Source organism: Pelodiscus sinensis, chromosome 9, assembly GCF_049634645.1.
Source record: "Pelodiscus sinensis isolate JC-2024 chromosome 9, ASM4963464v1, whole genome shotgun sequence".
Taxonomy (NCBI): Eukaryota; Metazoa; Chordata; order Testudines; family Trionychidae; genus Pelodiscus; species Pelodiscus sinensis.
Genome location: NC_134719.1, coordinates 47,342,884 through 47,366,896, shown reverse-complemented (window position 1 = coordinate 47,366,896; position 24,013 = coordinate 47,342,884). Strand labels below are relative to the sequence as shown.

At 41.7% G+C, this 24,013-nt stretch overlaps 1 protein-coding gene across 6 annotated transcripts in view; it reads right to left on the bottom strand.

Moving 5' to 3' along the window:
• Positions 1 to 24,013, bottom strand: part of KCNT2 (potassium sodium-activated channel subfamily T member 2) — a 321,535-nt gene that overhangs the window by 230,985 nt on the left and 66,537 nt on the right. For all 6 annotated transcript variants that reach the window (XM_075936723.1, XM_075936724.1, XM_075936727.1 and 3 more), the window contains exon 2: positions 3,183 to 3,262. In XM_075936723.1, coding sequence (XP_075792838.1) covers positions 3,183 to 3,262 — 80 coding nt within the window. The remainder of the gene's footprint in view (positions 1 to 3,182; positions 3,263 to 24,013) is intronic.

Sequence of the window (24,013 nt, the reverse complement as noted above, 5' to 3'; positions counted from 1 at the left end):
CTCTGGGTTGGTGTGGGGGATGGGAGCAGGGGTTCCTGGCAGTAGTTACTATGACTCCCAGGAAGTGGCCATTCAAGTTTCTGTGGCCCCTAGGCTCAGAGAAGCTCCATCCACATGCTGCCATTATACCTGCAGGCACTGCTCCTGTAGTAGCCAATGAGAGCTTTGGAGCCAGTACTCCATGTGCCCCTTTATGCTGGCTCCATAGCTCCCATTGGCTGGGAACAACAAACAATGGGAGCTGCAGGGGTGGCATTTGTGTGTGAGAGGGCAGTATGTAGATGGAACCTCCCAGTGATTAGGAGCTGCAGGGACCTAGCAGCTGTTTTTGGGAGCCGTGTGGAGTCAGGATAGGTGTACTCAGTGCTTTTTTATTAAAAAAAAAGTGCCAGTACTAGGGTTGCCAATGGGGCCAAAATGCAGTCATGGCCCCCTTTAATTGCCGTGTGTCCCTAGCAAGCTTCCATCCGGCACAATGCAAGTGTTCCCAGGGCCGCTGGGGGCTTTGCTAGAGAAAAGCAGTGAGTGCTCCCAAAAAAAAAAGCACTGGTTGTGTTGTTGATCAGTGTCGCTAGGGTTCCTTTTTTGACTAGGCATTTTGGTTGAAAGCAGAATGCCAGGCAACCCTATGTGTGTGGCTTGAGGGGTGCGGGGGGGGGGGCGGGGGAGGGAGGGGATAAGAAAGTTAGACCACTTGTATTTAGCTGTTCAATAGGGATTTAGCTATTCAAGTCTGAGTTCCCTAGGTCTTTTTTGTTTTGGTTTGGTTTGGTTTTTTTTGTTCTACTTCATAATACACAATAGTATTCCTGAGATGGAATCTAAGTCCCAATATACTGAATTAGCTGCATTTTGTGATACTTTCCTGTTTTAATTATAATTGATTGAGGTGCCTAAGTGTAACCAACACCAGGCAGATTTGAATCTGGGACCGCTGGAGCTGAGTATAGGAGCCTCTACCCTCTGAGCTAAAAGCCAGCTGGCTCCCAGCCCATGCTGTAGAGGTCTCTTGGTCTTAACTGTTGCTGTGGTCTAGGAACCACTTGCATTGCTCAGTAACCACATGAGGTGTGTGGGTTACATAAGCACTCTTGAAAATCCCAGTAGGTGCTTATCTGCATCTTTAAGTGCCTAACTACCTTTTTAAAATCTGTTTGCAGTGGTGGTGTTGCTGTGTCGGTCTCAGGGTACTGGAGAGATCAGGCAGATAAGGAAATATCTCTTTATTAGTCCTACTTCTGTTAGTGAAAGAGGCTAGTTTTTGAGCTACACTGAGCTCTTCTCCAGGTCTGGGAAAGGTTGTCAGCATGTCACAGCTAAATCTTAAATGGAATTGATAGTTTAACACAGTGGTCCCCAACACGGTGCCATGGCGCCTGCGGGGGCATTTGTGTGCTCCCGCCAAGTGCTGGGGGCTGGCCTGGCCCTGGGCACGTGGCGCATGCATGGTGCCGGAGCCAGCCCCAGGCGCATGGTGCACGGTGAGCGCTGGCCCCGGGAGCACCGCGGATTGGCCGCCAGCACTCTGGGCGCATGGCGCTTGGGGGGGAGCGCCGGCCCCGGGCGCGCGGCACTTAGAGGAGGCGCCGGTCCCGGGTGTGTGGCACTTGGGGGAGGGGCACCGGCCCCTGGCGTGAGGCTATGGGGGGGCCGCCTCCAACGCGCAAGTGGCCCTGCCCTCTGGAGCCCATTGGGCGAACGGCCACGCCCCCTCGCGCCCGGCAACCTCAAATGTTTGGGGACCACTGGTTTAACATGAGGCCGTTAACATACATTCTAAGAGACCACTTCACCTTAAATGTGACTGGTATGCTAAACGATCTGTTCTGCATTTTGCTGTAATTCTGAGCTCTTTAAGTTTGGAAAAATTACTTAGTGTAGGTTGAAAACTTATCTCTTTCACCAACAGAAATTGGTCCAATAAGAAGTTATTACCTCATCCACCTTGTGTCTCTTTAAGTATCTAGCCTCTTATCCTTTTCTTATGTCATGCTAGGATTACAATAATCTTTTACCTGCCCATTGCCCTGTATCCACCTGAGCTGTACTCAGGTACTTAGGGCAAAATCCATTTCCCCACATGCACAAAGCCACTGCAATCTGGCTCTGTATGGGTAGAGGGCTAAAGTTAGTGAAATCAACAATTCTACATGGGGCATTGGTGTTCAGTTACCTTTCTCACACGCAGCCAGCCTATATGCACACTGGTTTTATTTCATACAGGCTGTTGCATGGGATTTGCAAATGACTTGATGAATATACAGGTAAAAGTCATAGCCCAAGCCCATTCTGGCCTTCTGTGTTGGCCTCTGGAAGTCTGATTTGGACACTGGTCACAGCATGTACGGTCTGCATCTTACAAGGCCTTTCTGGCCTCAGTTTGGTCCTGCACGGAACCTATGTAGTGGGGAAAATCTTGCCCTGACTCTCCATTCCATGAATGAATTTGAGATTTAATAGAGACCCAAAGTTGTGGATACCCAGCAGCATAGAGATCCTCCACATGGCGTGAATATCTCCCCTGTACAAATTTGGTGCTAATTTTCAAAGCTGAGAGGAGATCATTGCCTGTTTTCAAATGTGCCAATTTGAGTGAAAAATTATCTAGGTCCCATTCAGCAAAGCAGCTAATGTGCTTTATCAATAAGGATAGACAGCTGAATCAGGGCTGGATGGAAAAAAAGATTACAAGGCAACTTAAATTAGTTTGTATCTGAAATACCATGTCCCAAAACTCCTCAGGAGAAGATATGTCCTTTCTAAATTATTTTTCCAACCTAGATAGAGTTAGAAAATTCTTTTAAGAGGTATTTGATATAACAAGTTGGAAATCCATATGCCTCTAGAACTTTTCTTATTTCTTCAGGAAGCTTTTGATAGCTCATCAAAACACACTGACATATCAGATCAATGGAAACTAGACAGTCTGAAGATATTGTAAAAATTAAAGCCAGTCAATAAATAGCTGTCCCCAACAAAATGAAATATGGTGTTTTTGGTTTAATTTCTTACATTTTTTGAGAATTCATCATGGAAATCTGTGGAAAAACAGACTCTGCTAATCTCCTAAGGATGAAAGCTTGGCCCCATTGAACTAATTTCATGCTGACTTTAATGAAGCCAAAATTTTTGTCCATACAATTAATAAATGCATGTAACAGAAATAAATCAAAACTGCTTACTTGATCTTTGGTTTTTGATGAAAAATAGCTTCAGTCTCTCTTTAAATGTGTTTTCATTCATATAAAATTCAACTTGTACCCTAAAACAGAAAATAGAATATTAGAATTAAACAGTCAATCTATTAAATGATTATCTGGGTATATTTGCACCACAAAATATCAGCATTTTCATGTTATTTCTCTTGACATTTTTCTTAGCATAAAATTAGAGGAACATATTTAAGCACTTAGAACAGATTGATTAGAATTTCATTATTGTTGTTTGCTGCTTTCAATAATCTCCCTCATTTCTTTCCTGAGCTATGTCTACCCAGGAGCATTATTTCAGAATAACTAACGTTATTCCGAAATAACAATGAGTGTGTCTACACTACATGTCATTATTTTGAAAGACTAGCAAGCTGGAGGACTTCTTACTCTGACTCCTGTAACCCTAATTTTATGAGGAGTAAGGGAAGTTGGAGGAACAGTGTTCTTCCTTCAATTTCCTGCTGTATAGACTGCGCCAAAAGCTGAATTAAGCTATTTTGACTTAAGCTATACAAATGACATAGCTCAAGTTGCGTGTCTTAATTCAATTTTAGCCCTGCTGTGTAGGCATACCCCTGATGTTTACATTTTTCAATTATCTTCTAGTGAGTACTTCTTCTCCACACTGTTCCCTCCAAACCATGATTTTAGCTGGCACTCAAGGGATTCGACAAAAACAACAAGGCCCTTTTTCCCTCTCCTTCCCGAGGAAAGGATCAGAGTAAAGAAAAAAGTGAAAGGTGATAAGTCTCTTAGGCAGTTTTTCTATCTCCCCTTTGGGGTTTGGCTTAGGGTGCGTCTAGATAGCATCCTTCTGTTGGAATAAGCTATGCAATTTGCACTACGCAAATTGTGTAGCTTATTCTTAGTCTAAATCAAAAGAGCTTATTTTGAAGACAGCACCAAACAAGGGTTACAGTGATGCTAGGGTTGCAGGGATGCCAGAATAGTGCACTCGCTATTCCCGAAATAGCAGGCGCTTTTAAAGATGCGGCGTTGCTATTGTGAGATACTTCCAATATCCCGAAAGACCAACACAGTCTACATGTCCCTTATTTGCAGGTATATTGTTTTTAATCAGCAGTTGAGTTTGACTCCAGCCCCAGATCTTGCTCACTCTTGCTTTATATCTGGTCCATGCTGTGAGTTCTAGAGCTGTTGTCCTCTTTTGTTGCTCTGTGCATATCGCAGTTTATCCTAATCACCACATCTTCAAGAAAAAGACTTTTAATTTTTAAGCTTTCTCCTTCCAAACAGATCTTACAGGTAAGTGCATTTCTTTAGTGCTGTCTGTGCCTAGGTCTTATTAGCCTCTTCTCTACTAGATGGAGGGGATTACCCCTCATCCCTCAAATTGGAAAAGCATCCTGGTAATCTCCATCTCTGATTTTTCTGTGAAAAGCAACTGGCATTAACACAGTCCTTTCCTGCCTGGTATTGCACTCTAAAATTATAGGGTTGTAGCACCAAGTACCATTACATTATTCATTTGTTCATGTATTTCATGGTATGGAGCCAGTGGAAGGGAAAATAGTCTGTGAACAAATATTGGGGCTCATTCAGTCACTAGTGCTCTCTTTTCAGTAATTGAGTATTCTCTAGGGAATAACTTCCTGGTACAGTATACATTTGGATGTTCCCCTTCAAAGTCTTGTGAGAGCATGACACTTAGGCTGACATCTGGAACATCTATGTGCAGTATGAATTTAGCAAGAAAAATCAGGGCTGAAGAGCACAGATGCCTGGCATAGCTTCACTTTCAGTTCATTAAAAACTGTCCTCCCTGTTCCAATCCCACCAGCTCTTTTTTGGTTGGTTTACCTTTAATGAGGTTTGTCAGGCAAGCATTACACTTCCAGTAATAAATTGCCAGACTAAGAAAACACCTCATTTGCCTCTTCTGGGCATTCAATTAGGGCCTCTGCCTTGTCAATTACTAGTTTTATGATTCTGCACCCAACTTGGTCCATCAAATTGGGTACCTTAGACACTAGTTACAACTTGTGGGGCTGGCCCTAAAACCTGCATCTTGACAGGTTTTTAGCCCTGCCTTTAATTGCTGCAGGTGGGATGCCCTGGTAGGATTCTGAATAACAGTGTAGACATTAGCTTTCTAATGGTGCCACTTCAATAGTATCCCTAAGAAAAGCATGCCAGATGTTTAGTCAGGGAAATAAGGGGAGATTACATCGCTCTTTAATAATAAAGTGCTTTTCTTCAATACTGCTGTTAAATTTTTAACAGGAGACATATATTACTTGGTTGTGCCATGCAAAATATACATTCTTTATCTTTGATGAGTTTTTTAGACGGGTAAATAAAGCTATTAGATGAGGGACTTCCATTTAAAAAGGAACACTGAGTTACTGATCTCTTGACATGGCTTAAACGAGTCTCACATCTTTTCAGAAAAAAAATCACAATAGTCAATTGCAATGAAACAATAACATGATAACAGTAAATAGTGATATAATAATGAGGAAAGAGACTGTGGGTGCTAATCACTTTCCTATCAGCTGCCATTACAAATCTCTCTGATAGGCTGACAACATCTGTCTACTTCTCCTTCTCTTTCCCTAGCAACCACTGCTTTGAAGCAGATTGGGATTCCACAGTGTGGTGGTTTCCATGGCAAAATGGATTACAAATGCAGCTCACTTGTACATTCAACTTCCTCTTATTTTTTTAACTGAGGTAAAAACTAAAAGTGAGTTCTACATTAGCAGAAGCTGTAGTGCTATAGCTAAATTTAATAGATACGTATAGTGCATCTAATATATATAAAATATATAATGCATCCTATATAAATGTTGACTTATGCTTACAGCAGAAAAAACAGTAACACAGACTTCCAGAGAGAGAGCCATTTGTCGGGCATTAACTAGATTATATAAAATACTTAAATGAATGATTTGAGAAGAAACTCATTTATATCAGTTAGAGCAGAAATATCATGGTAGAGTTTCATACTCAGTCATACATTTCTTGGTTTTTCAAAATATGAAGAGAGTACTTTCTGCTTAAATTTTTGTGGCGTTCTTATTTCAAATTAAGAGATACCAATATTATATGGCACTTAGTATATTGCTTTAACTCTGAGAAGTACAACTGGGGAATGAATGGTTGTGGTAAGGAGCAAAGCTACACCATTATCTACAATACTGAAACACTTCAGTATCAAAGAGAGGACCTAACCGTGCCTATTACAATTGCTGCAGTCTCCTGAGTTTACTCTTTTTTGCCTGGAATTATCTGCTCTAGTTAACATAGATCAGATAGCAAACGCCTGCCAGGAGAAATATATGATCTTCTTGAGGAGCACATCGGAAAGCAAACAATAACCCATCTTGCAATTCATGATGGCATATTGCTTTTACACCATACAGGAAGAATGAAAAGCAACTTCTGAATCACCAACAGAACTTTTTAGCACCTAGCCTTTCTCTAGAAATTTTCCATTCAAGCATTGATCAGACTGAGCCTACTTAGCATAAGAAGCCTGGTTATTAAAAGAGTCATTATTATTTATTTTATGGCTGTTTGTCTTTTTAAAAAATGAGAATCAAATCATTTAGTTGTAGGGTTTTTTTCCCTTTGACATAGTGCATAATGGTGTTTATGTAGCAGGACTGTCCCAAAGTGCGTGTTTTAGAAAAAGATCACATCTTGATTTTAAAAATAATCCATGATTGGAATCTATTGTGACCTTTGGTAAATTGTTTCAGTGGTTAATTACGCTGTATTAAGCTTATGCCTTATTTCTAGTCTGAATCTCTTTATCTTCAGCTTCTAGCCATTGGCGCATTTAATACCTTTCTCTGCTAGATGGAAGAGCTCATTATCAAATATTTGTTCTGCAAGTTGGTACATTTAGATCACTCAATCTACCCCTTAATCTTCTATTTGTTAAACTAAACAGATAGACTCAAGGAGCTCAATATCAGGCGTGTTTTCTAATCCTTTAATGGTTCCCGTGGCTCTTCTTTAAATCCTCTCCAATATTTCAGCTTCCTTCTCGAGTTATGGACATCAGAGCCAGACACTGTATTCTAGGCATAATTGCATCCATGTCAAATACAGAGATAAAATCTCCTCTCTAGTCCTACTCAAGTTTCCCCTGTTCAGTCATCCAAGGATTTCATTAACCCCTTTGGCCATAGCATTGCCCTGGGAGCTCACATCCAGCTGATTATCCACCCAATCCCTAAATCTTTCTTAGATGCATGTAAAGCAGAGCTACTCAACACGTGACATGCAGGCTGCATGTGGCCCGTGGTGTGCTTTGAGTTTACTCAGGGCTCAACATAAGGCACGTGGGTGGGATCCTTTAAACATGGCCTCCTCTGGGAACATGCTCCACAACAGCGAGGCATCTCCCAGGAGGGGTGAGCACTGAAAGATGCAAGCAGATGGGCTGGCAGGAACAGACAGATACAGGGTGTCAGCATTTCTAGCCCCCAGGGAGGAGGTGCTGGGAGCACCGGGGCACTGTGGAAAGTGCTGGCTACTTGGCCTTGTGGGCAGAGCCTGAGAGGTGCTGACTGGCTCACACTGACATGTTTGGATCCAGCTCCATGGCTGGGCAGCCTTGCCTCCATCTCACATGGAGTGACGGACTCTCGCGTTAGGACATCAGCCCTGCTGGGAATCCAGGCTGGGGCTCCTGGGCACCTGTCTTTTTTTGCCTCTTGTGTCTGGCCTGACTCACCCAGCTCCTGGCCCACCACAGGTGGCTTGAAATCTTTTCTTTTTCAGTACAAACACTCCAAGAAACACACAACCTGAAGCTTCAAGTGAAACACCCAAAACATTGGTATACAATTTTCTTTGTAATAAGAAGCATTAAAAATGGCAACAAAGAAGAGACGCTTGTTGGATGAATACAAGGTTTTCAACCCTATTTGGATGGAGAAATTCTCTTTTGCAGAGATACATGGAAAAATAATGTGTCTTCTTTGTCAGAAGACTATCATTAAAGAAAACAAACCTGCAACAGCACCATGAATCTTGTCACTCTGAGTACAAAGACTTGTATCCACATGACAGCAAGTTAAGAAATATTAAGATACGTTCCTTACTGGAAGGTTACTATACTCAACAAGATATGTTCCATTCACAAGTTAAAGACAGTAATGTCATTACAGAAACCTCCTTCAAAATGGCCTGGTACATAGCTAAATCAAAAAGATATTTTACTGAAGGTGCTTCTTGGACCACAGGGAATCACTTTTTGCAGAATTTAAAGACAAAAAGATATAGTTAAACAAATATCAAAACTGCAAGTGTCTGATTCAACTGTAGTAAGATGAATTGAAAGTATTTCAGGCTATCTGTTTTCTAAACTGCTAAAACACATTGAAAGGACTGAGTATTTCAATCTGGCAATGGACCGATCTACTGATTGTTCAGACATATCTCAGCTCATAATCTGGGTGCGTTTTTCAATGGCAAAAAGTATGTTGAAGAAATGCTTATTCTGCTACCTTTGACAGGTCAAACTAGGAGAGAGGACTTTTATTCTGCACTGATGGAATTTTTTTGAAGGACCAGGAAAATGCATTGATTTGAGGAAGTTTACTTCCATAACAACTGATGGCACTCCTTCTATGGTTGGAAAAGAGAAGGAACTAATTTCTTTGTTGAAGAAAAATCCACAGTTTCCAGATTTCTTTTCATATCATTACATTCTGTACCAAGAACAGTTATGCAGAAAACTGAACAGAGGATTTCTCCAGAGAACAATGGATAGTGTGACAAAATTGTCAACTTCATTGTTGCAAATGCCTTGAAACAGACAATTCTGAGATTTAGATGAGGAGTACGAAACACAGAATGGTGACATGACAATGCTTGCAGCAGAAGAGCTGAGGAAAAATATTAGATTGGTTTATGGATCTACTGCCTGCTATACAAGTGGTTTTGGAGGCAAAAGATCACCAGGATTTACTATTGTGTTTAGACGAAGAGACATTCCTGCTAAACGTGGCTTTTCTCACTGATATGACACGCCACTTAAATGCACTCAATCTGAAACTTCAAGGCAAAGAAAAAAAACTGCCTTCTCTCATGTACGATGTTTCTGCATTTGAAACAAAACTGGCCCTATTGCAGATCAGCTTCATGAGAAAGACTTGACTTACTTTCTCATCCTCAACTCGCAAGTGACACTGCTGAGTGTACATGCATCTTTTTTGCCTGATTTTTTTACAGAGTACATCTCAGAGCTGAAAACCGATTGTTTTCCCGCTTTCTAGTTGTCAAATCCCTGAAGACAATTCTTGAATTTACTGAAAATCCATTTTCAGTTGAGGAAAAGACAGTCTCACCTTCAGCAGTGAGATTTGGTGTTCATAGAATCACAGAATAATAGAGCTGGAAAAGACCCCAGAAGGTCATCAAGTCCAGCCCCCTGCTCTAGGCAGGACCAATCCCAACTAAATCAACCCAGCCAGGGCTTTGTCAAGCCGAGACTTAAACACCTCTAGGGATGTAGACTCCACTACTTCCCAAGGTAACCCATTCCAATGCTTCACCACTCTCCTAGTAAAATAGTTTTTCCTAATATCCAACCTGGACCTCTCCCACCACAACTTGAGACCAATGCTCCTTGTTCTGCCATCCGTCACTACTAAGAACCGTCTCTCTCCATCCTCTTTAGAACCTCCTTTCAGGAAGTTAAAGGCTGCTGTCAACTTTTCGCTTCTGCAGACTAAACAGACCCAAGTCCCTCAGCCTCTCCTCACAGGTCATATGCTCCAGCCCCCTAATCATTTTGGTTGCCCTCCGCTGGACCCTCTCCAATGCATCCACATCCTTTTTGTAGTTGGGGGCCCAGAACTGGACACAGTACTGCAGATGTGGCCTCACCAGAGCCTAATAAAGGGGAATAATGACATTTCTGGATCTGCTGGCAATGCTCCTCTTAATGCAACCTAATATGCCATTAGCCTTCTTGGCTACAAGGGAATACTGTTGACTCATATCCAGCTTCTCATCCACTGTAACCCCCAAGTCCTTTTCTGCAGAACTACTACTTAGCTGGTTGTTCCCCAGCTTGTAACAATGCTTGGGATTCTTCCGTCCCAAGTGCAGGACTCTGCACTTGTCCTTGTTGAACCTCATCAGATTTCTTGTGGCCCAATCCTGCAATTTGTCTAAGTCACTCTGGACCCTATCTCTGCCCTCAAGCATATCTACCTCTCCCCCTAGCTTAGTGTCATCTGCAAACTTGCTGAGGGTGCAATGCATCCCCTCATCCAGGTCATTAATAAAGATATTGAACAAAACCGGTCCTAGAACCGAACCTTGGGGCACTCTGCTAGAAACTGACCACAATCCTGACATTGAGCCGTTGATCACTACCTGCTGGGCCCGGCCTTCTAGCCAGCTTTCTATCCATCTTACCATCCATTTATCCAATCCATATTTCCTTAACTTGCTGGCAAGCATATTGTGGGAGATCGTATCAGAAGCCTTGCTAATGTCAAGGTATATCACATCCACTGACTTTCCCATGTCCACAGAGTCAGTTACCTCATCATAGAGGTGTTGAGAGGGCCACATCTGAAGAAGGGATGATAGAACTGCAAAACAACAATATTCTAAAAGCGAAACATAAAGAAGAGGACACTGAAACATTTTGGATGATCTATGTACTCTGCATTAATGAAATGTGTCAAAAAAGTGCTAACTTGCTTTGGGTCTACATATGTCTGTGAAAGTTCATTCTCCTCCATGGAAATCATCAAGTAAAAAATGCACACCTGTTTTACTAACAGACATCTGATCTACTGTTTTCATGCTGCTACAACAGAATACAAGCCTGATGTGAAACAGCTGGTGAAAAATTTGCAGACACACCCTTCACATTGATGGTACTTATACTCCAGTAAAATCCAGTACTGTATTGGCAGGTTTTTTTTATTTGTTAAAATTGTGAAGCCAAAACAAAAAAGTAGTCGATATAATGTGTATGTGTGCAGTTGACTGCTTACCAGCTTGTCCAAAATATCATCCATCGTCTTGTTCTCAATAGCCACACTTGACACTTGCCCAGTGACACTAGAGGGGAGGAAGCACAGTTGGCCATATACATATTTAAAGAGTGTCATTCTAAACTATAGAGGATTTGGTGGGGCCATTGTGCACACATTTTCCCCTCTTACCCAAATTGTTCTTGTGTTTAAGGAAGGGAAAATGTGTGGACACAGAGGGTCAAGAGGCTTTGGAGGAGGCTGAGCAGTTTTTCACTGTGTTAATAAGAACATGCTGAGAGTTCGGCAGGTCCCTATTTCTAGCTTTTCATGTGTAGTTTTGCTACAATGAGTCTTTTACACATAATGTAGCTAAGTTAATGGTTAGATTTACATGTTTTTTCCTTAATTTCTCCCTTCCTCCCCCTTTTTCATGGGGCACAACCCATAAAAATGGAACCTGTCACGAAACATTCTGGACTTCCTGCTAACACAGAGTAACAACATTAGGTCCACAACTTCAAATTTCCTTCCTTTGCTCCAGCTGCCCATATATAATGATTTCTTGCATCTGCCAGCTACCCAATATGCTATCAAACTAAACAACCTGTTTGAAATAGGTTTCAGAGGGGTAGCCATTAGTCTGTTTCAGCAAAAACATGGACACACTGCTACTGGCTTACAAGTTGCCATTCTTAGTCTATGTCTACACTGGGAAGATTTGGCAACGAAACTGCTGTCAACATGAAAAAGTTGCCAAAACTGAACATTTGTCAAATCTGTTTCTCTGCCACCCGTTGTCAACATATCATGGCCACATTGTTAGCTTATGTCTCGACAGAGCAAAGCAATGTAGGTAACATCCCACAATGCCTGGTGGCTGGTGTCATCTTCAGTTGCTAAGCACTGTGGGAATGTGCAATGTAGTGGTAGGCATTTTAGGAACATTAAAAGTGTCCCATTGGCCACTTATTTGCTTCTCAGCCCTCCCTGGGCTGTCAGCTTACTTTCACACCACTCGAATGACAGTTCTTGCTGCAAACTCCAGCATCTGCTCTGAAAAATCAGGGATCCTAGACTTCTCTCCTATGTTCAATTTGTTTAGAACATTGCACATTGCAGCAGAGCTGCTTACACAATTAAAGCAGAGGATGAAGACTGAGAAGTGGATGACAATGTGAGCGATGGGGATAGCAGCAAAACTGAATTGCATTGTGCACAGCAGAGCATCACTTTTGGCCTAGGGAATCCAGCACTGAGTGGTGGGATCACATTACCATGCAGGTGTGGGATGAAGGCCAGTGGTATAGAACTTTCAGATGCATAAAGCAGCCTTCCTGGAGCTTTGTGCTGAGCTGGCCCCTGGAGGACACCCAATTGAGAGCTGCTCTCTCGGTAGAGACACATGTTGTGATTACTTTGTGGAAGCTGGCAACTCCTGATTGCTACCGTTCAGTTGTAAATCAGTTTGGAATGGAGAAGTCTACAGCTGGGGCAGCATTTCTGCAAGTGTACAGGGCAATAAATTGTACTTTGCTACATAGCACTGTGACTTGGGGAAATGTGGATGACATAGTGGCTGGTTTAAGAAAATGGCTTTCCAAACGGTGCTGGAACAATCAATGGCACACACAATGTCATTATAGTGCCACCCTACCTTGCCTGAGAATTCATCAATTGTAAGGGGCTCAACAACAGGCTTATCCAATGCTTCATGGCTGCTGAATGTGCCTTTGGCCGATTGAAAGGGAGATGAAGGTGGATCTGTGAATGGCGCTGACATTTCTTAGTGGTGGGACTGCTTCCCTACCTCATTCCACCACTCATGCCTGAGCAAGGCATTTCCATAAGCCCCCAGGGACATTTAAGGCTGCTACAGGGGCCAGAGCAATTGGTGTGGGTTATGTCACACAATATAAACTCATGGAAACCTGCATCACATTTGTTTTTATTGATGTCTTTCAATCAGGATGCTCAGTGGTAAGGAATAATAAGGGCTGCTGGAAAACCTCACAATTGTGTTAATGTCCTGCTGTCAAAGTCACCGTTGCTTTCACAGGATGCAGGAAAAAAACCCATTACCTGAATGTGAAAATGAGCGTGTGAGCATAAAGGAGGGTTGCTGGATAAGGAGTTTTGTCTGCTCGGCCATGAAGGCTAATGTGTGGGCTTGGAGGGATGGTTGCTGTGAAAAGAGTTCTGCACGACAGGAAAGCCTTTGGTTCTGTTTCCTTTGCTTCTTGATAAGACACTTCAGCATCTCATTTTGGTCGTCCGTGAGCTTAACATGAGCTCCGTGCTTTCTGGTTTGACTTTTATCTCCATTGTTCTTCTTTGCTCTCTTTTCTCTGTTTGAAGCATTGAATGATGCAACACATCCTTGATCAGATCCTCCAGTGTCCTCTGAATTTTTTTTCCCTTAGTTGACGGAGTCTGTTGCTGGTGCATGTGCCTGACTTCTCAGGTCTGGTCTGGAAAAGTAACCATTAACAATGGAGTGACTGTACTTTTCCTGATAAGGATTGTAACATTTCACTAACATGCATGTCTCTGAACAAAACTTGCCACTTTTCTTGTTATCTTAGAGGGAAACACAGATGTCTTTACACACAGGCTGCCGTTACTCTGGCTGACATAATCCAGGAAGGTTCACAAGCAAACCCAGGCTCAGCTTCTGGATGAGAGTGGGGAGTGCCCCTCTCCTTATGCAGCCAAACTCTGTGATGCCTGGTTTCTGGCAGCACAGTATGAGGAATGGTTTGGGAGAGCATTGTACCATTGGTGATGGGGAAATAGCAGCCCTGCCTTGGAAACTATGTGAGAAAATTAATAAGTACAATAGGCAATGCTTCAACTCTATTTCCCAGCAAGATTCTATTGATATCTCTGTGTGCACCGATGCTCCGTTTGGACATTACACAGACCCAGGCAGAACTTAGCCAGCTCACAGAAATACAGCCTCTCGTCACCACGCACCGCCTTCTCCCCTACCCCCAGCTGTAACAGCAACTTCCTACCCCACCCCACTGCAATACACAGCAACTTACCACCCTGTACTGCCCTCCTCCCCCAAATGCACTAGAACAACTTATGGCCCTAAAAGGCCACTGCCTCCATCCCTCAGCTGCACTAGAGTAACTTACTACCCTGCATGGTCGTCACCTGCACTGTCCCCCCCATCTGCACTTTCATCTCTTCCTTACCTTCATGCTCAACATATGGTTGCTGAAAGTCCTTACAAACATCAATACTTGAGAACAATTCCTCACTGTCTAGTGCACAGGTTGTCACCAAATTGAGCCTAATCTCCTCATCTGCTTCCATTTGTTCATCAATAACAGGAACAGCTTGGCTGCGTCTAGACTGGCATGATTTTGCGGAAATACTTTTAACAGAAAAGATTTTGCATTAAAAGTATTTCCGCAAAAGAGCGTCTAGATTGGCACGGATGCTTTTACGCAAAAGTATAGACACGCTTTTGCACAAGAAAGCTCCGATGGCCATTTTAGCCATCGGGCTTTCTTGCACAAAAAATTAAGGTGCCTATCTACACTGGACCTCTTGCGCAAGTATTCTTATCCCTGAGCAGGAGCGTCAAAGTATTTACACAAGAAGCACTGAATTCTTACATTAGAACGTCAGTGCTCTTGCACAAATTCAAGCGGCCAGTGTAGACAGTTGGCAAGTTTTTGCGCAAAAGTGACCACTTTTGCTCAAAATCCTACTAGTCTAGACGCACCCCTCCTGTTTCTGACTCTATACTACAGGATGTATCCACGTTCTCCTTCGGTGTGGACGTAGATAGGCAAAAATCTTCAAAAATAGATTGCAGTGTGAAATTGCTGAGCTGGAATTCATGTGCAAATTGGACATTGTAAAAAGAGGTTGAAACAGAAACATGGAATGGCTCTCTCTAAGTAATTTTCCCTTCAGGTACTCTTACCATCTCATCATTGCTAGGTGAGCCACACCTACGCTGATTTAATTAGCATTATTGTTACACTCCCATCTGCATCCCCTCCTTTTTTCTTTTTCCTTATGCCCTAATAAATTTGTTAGTCTTCAAGTTGTCATTAGGCTCCTTGTTGTTTTTGTATGAAACAGGCCCTCATGCATTATGAAAGTTAATCTCCACTATATGGAGCTGAATTAAAACTAGTATATGCTAGAAACATTTTTTATGCAAGAGAATTTTTATTGGCTTTCTATTAATGAAACAAAAAGTCCAAGTAAAGTATTCTCAAGAACCATGCAGTGTTGTGAGTGTCTGAACATTATGCAGGACTTATATGTGCATGTTTGGCTGCCAAGATTGCAGAGCATTTGTGTATGAAGTATGGTATATACAATTATGTTGTACTGTATGTGACAGAACCAGACCTGCTGGCTGCTGCATTCTAATAGAGGGCAGGTAGGCCGGGCTCTAGGTAAATAGTTTTCTCTTTCCTGAATAAACTCCCAGAGACTGCTGCCACGTAATCAAGGCAAGCAGGCATCTGAGGCTAGTTAAGAGCTTGCCTGAAGCAGCAGGCTAATCATACACCTGCAGCCAATTAAAGCCTGTGGGACTGTTTTAAAAGATTTCCCCCAGTAAGGAAGGGAGAAGGAAAAGAATGAAGGACTGGGAAGAGGAAGTGCATTACTGGAGTGGGTGTGTGAACTGAGGACTGACTTGCTCAGGTACCAGAAGAAAGGTGCTAGGAGGGATCATTTGGGGAAGTGATACAGAGAAGAAGCTGCTAGACTGGGCATAAAAGAAACCCTGTCTGTTGCTGCTGCCTTAGGGTCTGGGGCAACCCAGAGTAGTGGGCTGGCCTGGTTTCCCTTCAACCCTCCACACACTACTACAGAGTCTGCCCCCTGAGAGAGGAGACAAGAACTATGAAGGGGTTTTCATCTCCAGTTGTGCACTAGTCTATGATGAGTATGGCTCAATAAGCTGTGAGCCTTGCCTCTAGATAAAGAAGAGGTTGTGTGGAAGGTGACAGCAACACTCTGAGGCAAACACTGTCCATCAAAAATACAGGACCCACAAGGCCTGGTCAGAGCTTTGCCACATGTAGAATAGCATAACTATAAATTGAACAGATTTTAAATTGATATAATATTTACTTTTGTTTTATTGTCCTTAATGTTTCCTCTCATTATAGAAGGAAACATTTTGTTGAAATGGTGACTAAAAGTACTTTTCTTATTATGTCTTTGGATTAGAAGGAAGATGTTACACAGCTGCTCCTCATGGCCTAACTAAATTGGATGTGCTGTACTGACCTTATTGCTATAATTCTCCTCTGAAATGAAACCATGTTAGCAGTATGAATTGTTTGCTATGGCTTCCTAAACAATGAGCAGTATTATCCATTAATCTTATAACTTCTTTTAAATTACAAAATTACTACAATAGTTTAACAAATTTGACATTCTGTTTTGGATTTAATTTATCCAGTAGTGCAAACATGTTTGACATCTTAATACTAAGAAAATGCATACATGTAGGGCATCTAAGTTTGAAGTTTTGGATTGGTGTGTTCTTTTTATTTTGGCTTAAATTAGTTGATCAGCACTAGCAATATTAAATTCTATCCACCCCAAACCTAAGTACATCCATTTTGGATACACAGAACCCCAGTCCTTTGTTTATATACTAAATTATTTACCTTTTGCTGGTAAATGTGGGGAGGAAGGACAAACTAATGTGAGTGACACCAAGAAGAATTCTGGCTGATTCCACACTGTCCTTGTGGAAAAAGTGAAGCATTCACTCCCCCTCTTGTTGGCCAGTTCCACTCAATTGTGCTATCAGCAAAAGGACAGAAACAATGGCCAATTAGCCATGAATAACCCTTGTGAAAGACAACTGGATTCATGTGTCCAAGCAGATGGTAGAAAATAAGCCGCATTCCCCCCACCCTTCTTCCTTAGTGGAAGAAATCCAATGGCAGCAATAAAGAGTCTGCACAAAAAAAAATTTTGCATCTGCTACACTGAGAAAATGCTTATTTGTTCTATAAAAAGGCAAACTCTCCCTTTCTAATTAAATATGCATGTGCCAGATTGATAAAAACATGGCAGCCTTTACTAGCTTACAATGCTAAGGTTTATTTTTTGCTTGTTTGGCGATTGTATACACTTTAAAGAGATGTTACAACAAATGATTAATGAGACAGCATCATATAAATCTTCCTGCAACCAACTGAGCTTAGCTAGCTATATAAAAATATCTTTAGGGACCATTCCCAGGTACAAGATACCACTATACTAAAATGATATGGTGGATTGAAATATTAATTTATCTTTCAGCATTTCTGGGCAGAACAGCATTACCTCCATTTTCTGATGCATTTTAAAAACTGCCAATTTCTTCTGTAAGAGCTATCCAGTAATCATGCATTCTTTCCAATCAAATAATACTGCTTTTTATTCCATAATACCTAGAATGCATACTCAGATTCCTACATGTCCTGATTTTTTTAACTGAAGTTCCTATGGTCCTGATGCTGTTCGTGTTGAACAAGTAAATGCCAAACCTCTCATTGGTTCAGTGGTTCAGGAACAGTCTTTATAGTCTGTAAATTATGATCCCAACATTTAAATTTCCATTTGAATTAATTTGTTAAAGAAACCACTTCTGCATACTGTAGAAAAATGGAAACCGTGTGATGGTGTATTTCATATTCTTTACGGAAACACGCTTAAGGATATGATCATGCTAACTAGAATATGCTTTATGCAAAATATCCAATGTAAAATATTGGAAAGCTTGTAATCCACTGAATATGTTTATTATATTTATATGCATGTACAATTTCTGAATACTAGGAATATTGATGGTAAGACTTATTATCCATATGTTCATGTTGGAAAAAGCCTATTGCCAGCCCATCAGGAGCAACAATAAAGAACTTGGACTCAGAGCTAATAGCCCATTAGTTAGAGATAAATGAGGAGGGGAGAACTGTCATCCTGCCAGCTATGCCACTGCAACTGGTTTGGTCATAGAGATCCCCTTGGAACTGTCACTTCATGTGCTGAAACACCTGTGAGCCTGCCTATCTGCCCTCTGTAGTGTTCCACTGCACTGTCCTGCTGAGCCAGACCCTCGGATCTCCTTCAGTGATGGCACAGAGTTGGGGTCACAGCCTACAGTAGAACAACAGACATCGTCAGCTCAGCTTTGAGATGGCTCAGTTAAAGGGACAGGACACAGCATCAAGGTTCACAGATCCAATGGGACCAGAACCCAAGATAAATCCTCCTTCCTCTGTATAAAAGTTTTATGCGGAGCAAGCTTATGAATTGTTTTCCCTTTTATTAATGAAAGTGGGATTTGCACAGCTGTTGTCCTCCTGCAGGTCACAATTATTTACAATGGGTTTATTAATACACAAAAGTGATTTTATTAAGTATGAAATGTAGGATTTAAGTAGTTGCAATTCAGAGGGTATGTCTACACTACACCGCTAATTCGAACTAACTTAGTTCGAATTAGTTAATTTGAACTAAGCTAATTCGAACTAACGGATCCAGACTAAAAAACTAGTACGAATTAGCGTTTTGCTAATTCGAACTAGCATGTCCACATCAAGTGGACCCTGAACCGGGGTTAAGGATGGCCGGAAGCAGTGCAGGCAGGGCATCAGATTAGGACTTAGAGCGTGGAGCTGCTGCCTCAGGCTAGCCGAGGGCTGTGCTTAAAGGGTCCCGACCCCCACCCCGGACAGACAGTTCTCAGGGGTGCCCTGCTTGCAAAGCAGTCCTGGCTTGGAGTGACCTGAGTGCCCACACGGGGCACATCACAGTACTCGGCTATCAGCCCGGCTGCAATTGCTGCAGGCTGCCATCTGGGGAGAGGGGGCAATTGGGGGGCTGCAGGAGAGCTTCCTACACCAGAACATGGCAGAGCCAGCCCAGTCCTCCCCATCGGGGGCTCGTACCCCATTCCTCCCTCACCTCCTTCCACTTACCCTTCCCTAGCCCCCCTTCCTGATGTACAAAATAAAGAAAATGTGTGGTCAAAAATAGAATCTCTCTTTATTGAACAAAACTCGGGGAGACTGGGAAAAGGAGGTGGGAGAGGGGAAGAGAGAGGCTGGGAAAGGGGAGAGCAACTACAATGATCAGAGGTTTGGAAGAGGTCCCATATGAAGAGAGGCCAAAGAGACTGGGACTTTTCAGTTTAGAAAAGAGGAGACTGAGGGGGGATAGGATAGAGGTCTATAAAAGCATGAGTGGGGTGGAGAGGATGCATCAAGAAAAGTTCTTCATTAATTCCCATAATAGAAGGACTAGAGGACACGAAAGGAAAGGAATGGGTAGCAGGCTTCAAACTAGTAACAGAAAGTTGTTCTTCACAAAGCAAAGAGTCAACCTGTGGAACTCCTTGCTGCAGGAGGCTGTGAAGGCTACAACTAGAACAGAGTTTAAAGAGAAGTGAGATAAAGTGATGGAGGTTGGGTCCATGGAGTGCTATTAGCCAGGGGGTAGGAGTGGTGTCCCTGCCCAAAGTTTGTGGAAGGCTGGAGAGGGATGGCACGAGACAAATGGCTTGGTCACTGTCTTTGGTCCATCCCCTCCAGGGTACCTACGGTTGGCTGCTGTTGGCAGACAGGCTACTGGGCTAGATGGACCTTTGGTCTGACCCAGTACAGCCATTGTAAGCTCAGGGCTCAGGGTCGGGGGTCTCAGTGGACCCCCTTGATTTTCATGCACACCTGCTCCTGGGTGGCCAGGCTGGCAGCTCTCCTGCCCTAGACAGCCACTTTCCTGGGCCTAGTGCAGAGGTCGTGGACGAGGTCCACGATGTCTGCACTAGACCAGGTGGGCGCCCACCTCTTGCGTTCCCGGGCAAGCTCCCGGGAGCCGCCAGCCTGGTCCCGGGAAGAGGGGAAGGGCTGGGGGGCATCGGGTGGCTGGCTCGATCCGTGCCAGGTGCAGGGTCTGCTGGCTGGGTGCTGGCAGGCTTGCACCTGGCACGGGCACCGTAGCCAGCCCATGCCCCTTTAAGGGGTCCGGGGCCGGGAGGGGGGCATACAAGTTTTCCTGGTGTTGGCCAGAGTGGCCACCAGGGAAAGCTGAGGAGGGCTAGCCTCCCACTAGTTCGAATTAAGGGGCTACACACCCCTTAATTCGAACTATTAAGTTCAAACTAGGTTTAGTCCTCGTACAATGAGGTTTTCCTAGTTCGAACTAAGCTCTCTGCTAGTTCGAATTAAGTTCGAACTAGTGGAGCGCTTGTGTAGCGCCTATCAAAGTTAATTCGAACTAATGTCCATTAGTTCAAATTAACTTTGTAGTGTAGACATATCCCCAGTGACAGATCAAAGTTAGTGAACAAACATAAAATAAAACATGCCAGCTAAGCCTAATATATTGAGGTCAATCCTGTATCTGATACCAGTCAATATTTTCTTTAATGACTTGGATAATGGAATGGAGAGTGTGCCTCTAAAATTTGTAAGTTGCAAGCAAGATTGGAAGGGGTGCAAGATGTTCAGAGGATAGGATTAGAATTCAAAATGACCTTGACAAATTGGAGAAGTGGTCTGTACACAACAAGGTGCAATTCAAAAAAAGACCAGTGCAAAGAACTTAATTTAAGAAGAAAAAATCAAATGCACTACTACAAACAGGAAACTAGTAGTACTGCTGAAGCGAACCTGTTGGTTATTGTGGAACAGTAACTGAATATAAATCAACAATGTGTAGCTGCTAAAAAAAGCTAACATTCTGGCATGTATCTATGGAGCACTGTATGTAAAACATAGGAGGTAACGGCCTTGTTCTATTCAGTGAAGCCTCAGCTGGAAGTACTGTGTCTAGTTGTGGGGAATCACACTTTAGGGAGAATGTGGATAAATTAGACAAAGGTCTGAGAATAGAACAACAATTATAAAAGTTTTAGAAAACCTAACTTACAAAGAGAGGTTTTTAAAAAAATCCAGTCATTCTTTGTCTTAAGAAACCTGCGAGAGGAGGCACTGTAATTCTTCATATATGTGAAGGGCTGTCATAAAGAGGAAGGCAATCAGTCATTCTTCATTTCCAATGAAGGTACAATAAGAAATAATGACTTAATCTGCAGCAAGACAGATATTAGGAAAAACTGTAAGAGTAGCTAAGCACTCAAACGGCCTTCTAAGTAGGGTGATGGAATTCCTATAATTGATGGCTTTTAATAAGAGGTTGGACAAATCCCTGTCAAGCATGGTCTAATTTACTTGAGCCTGTCTCTGAGCCAGGACTGGACTTGATGAGATCCCAAAAGACGAGATCCCTTTCATTTCTCAGACTCTATGGCTGGATCCAGCTTCCCATGGGATCCGGATCACTTTGTATCAGTGACCTCCTTATTATTTAACACTCCTCAATCTTTGTTTCATCTACAGACTTTATCACTGATAATTTTTTCCCCCCAAAGTTTTGATAAAAATGTCAAATAGTGAGGGTTAAGAATTGACCCTTGAAGAATACCACTGGAATCACACATGCTCATACAGTTACCTACATGCTTCCAGCTCCCATCCAGAACACACCACACGATCCATCGTCTATAGCCAAGCCCTTCGATACAACCGCATCTGCTCTAATCCCACTGACAGAGACCAGAAGCTTCAGGATCTCTACCAAGCATTTATAAACCTCAACATGCTTAATGAGTGTTTTTTCTTTAAAATGACATTTTTTGACCAATCACTAATTTTTAATTCATGTAATATGCTCTATAGTGACTTTTTATCATTCTAGCTTATTAATGACAACATCACATAGGACCAAATCAAATGCCTTACAGGAGTCTATTACATCAAGACTATTTATATTTATTAATTGAATTATATTCTCATCAAACAATGGATCAGTGTAGTTTAAGGTCTATTTTACATAAACGCACTGTGATTGCAATGAATTAATTACCTTCTTTAATTTTTTATTAATTGCATCCCATTTTACACATTCTATAATTTTTCCTGGGATATGTCACTTATAGGTTGACAAGTCTATAGTGTCCTGTTTACACTTAATTAAAAATTGGTACAGAATTAGCTTTCTTCCAGTCCTCTGGAACTTCACCAGTGTTACAAGACTTACTGAAGCACAAAGTCAGTGGTCCAGAGAGCTCCTCATATAGCACTTCTAAAATTCTTGAATACAAGTTATCTTGATCTGTTGCTTTAAAAATGACTAAGTTTACTAACTGTTTAAAATCTTCCTTAATTACTGTTGGAATGCAAACATTTCATCATGCATTCAATAGAACCTTTTTAATCAAATACTGACCAGAAATATGTCTTGGATACTTCTGCCCATTCTGCATTATTATTGATAAATCTCTCATGTCATTCTAGTAGTATACCAATACCATTGTAAAATTCCTTTTGTTCCTGATATACTTTAAAAACTCATTTTTATTGTCTAACTTCACTGGCTATAGATTTCTTCTTGTGCCCTTTTGCTTCCTTTCCCAATTTTTAAATTTTTCTTCTCCTCCACTCCCATTTTCACAGCTCTGCACAATTTTGTTATTACCTGTAAGTCATCTTAGATTTATTTCTGCTCCCTGTATTGCATTAACCTTGTCTTGTGATTGGTCTGTCTGCCTCTTCCTGCTATTCTTGAGTTTATGCCTATGTTTTAGCAACCCTTACAATTGGGTTATGAACAATACTCAACATTTTTTCCTTCAAAGCATTACTAAAAACCTGTGCGGCTAGTGTGAAATAGCCATACCTTACTCTTTGGGAACATCTACACTGCAACACTATTTTGAAATAACTGGTGCTATACCAAAATAACTTAGTCTGCATCTACACAACAGGCAGATATTTTGAAATAATGTCAAAATACTGTCAAGCTCGAGGACTTCTTACTCTGACTTCCATAACCCTCATTGTACGAGGAATAAGGGAAGTCAGAGGAAGAGTGCTCTATTTCAAAATAAGTGCTGCGTAGATGCTCCCTATTTCGAAATAAAATATTTCGAAATAAGCTACGTAGCTCAATTTGCATAGCTTATTTTGAGGTAACCACTACAACGTTGACACACCCTTTGTCTTGTGTTGGTCTATATTGTGCTGATTTAAACTTCCATCTATAAATTTCTCAGGGTACAGACAATTTTTCAGCTCATTTGCAAAGCTCTAATCATAGTCACTTAAAAATAACTAATAAGCATAGTGTACTGATAAATAGAAAATAAAACGTGTACTTGTAGTTTGCATTACACTCTTCTTTAAAGAGATCTATAGTCCTCTGGAGGGTGAGAAACTCACTGGAGAGAATGTACCATAATAATCATTGTGTTTGCTGCAATTATGAGATAGGTACCTATATAGTCATCGGTCGTTGATGTGCTTTGTCTCAAAATTCCCATTATTTCACAGTAGGTTTTTGAGTTTAATAATCAGTTCAGTTTTAGGCCATATGCTCTCAACTTTACACTTTTTAGAATGAACTTCTCTTTTTCTAGTTCCTACTTTTATGCCAGAAAATGAACAGTTCAGCTATGTGAAAAATATTGTCATGGAAACTATCCAGAGAAAAGAGAATGAAGGTGTCCATATAAACAGAAAACTTGCCCAACTAATTACATTAAATAAATGGAAATGCATGCTTAACATACTGCAGATAATTCTAAACCCTGTTAGCACCATTAGCTTAATATATATTTTGACAATGTCAGATATGCCAACTTTCTGACTCTATAATTTGGGGGTTTTTTTTAGAAAGGACTTTATTACAAAATTGTTTGTCATCAATTATATATATTTCATTATTGTATATTTTAGGGAGAGTGTTTTATTGTTTTAAATGTCCAGGATATAAAAACACATT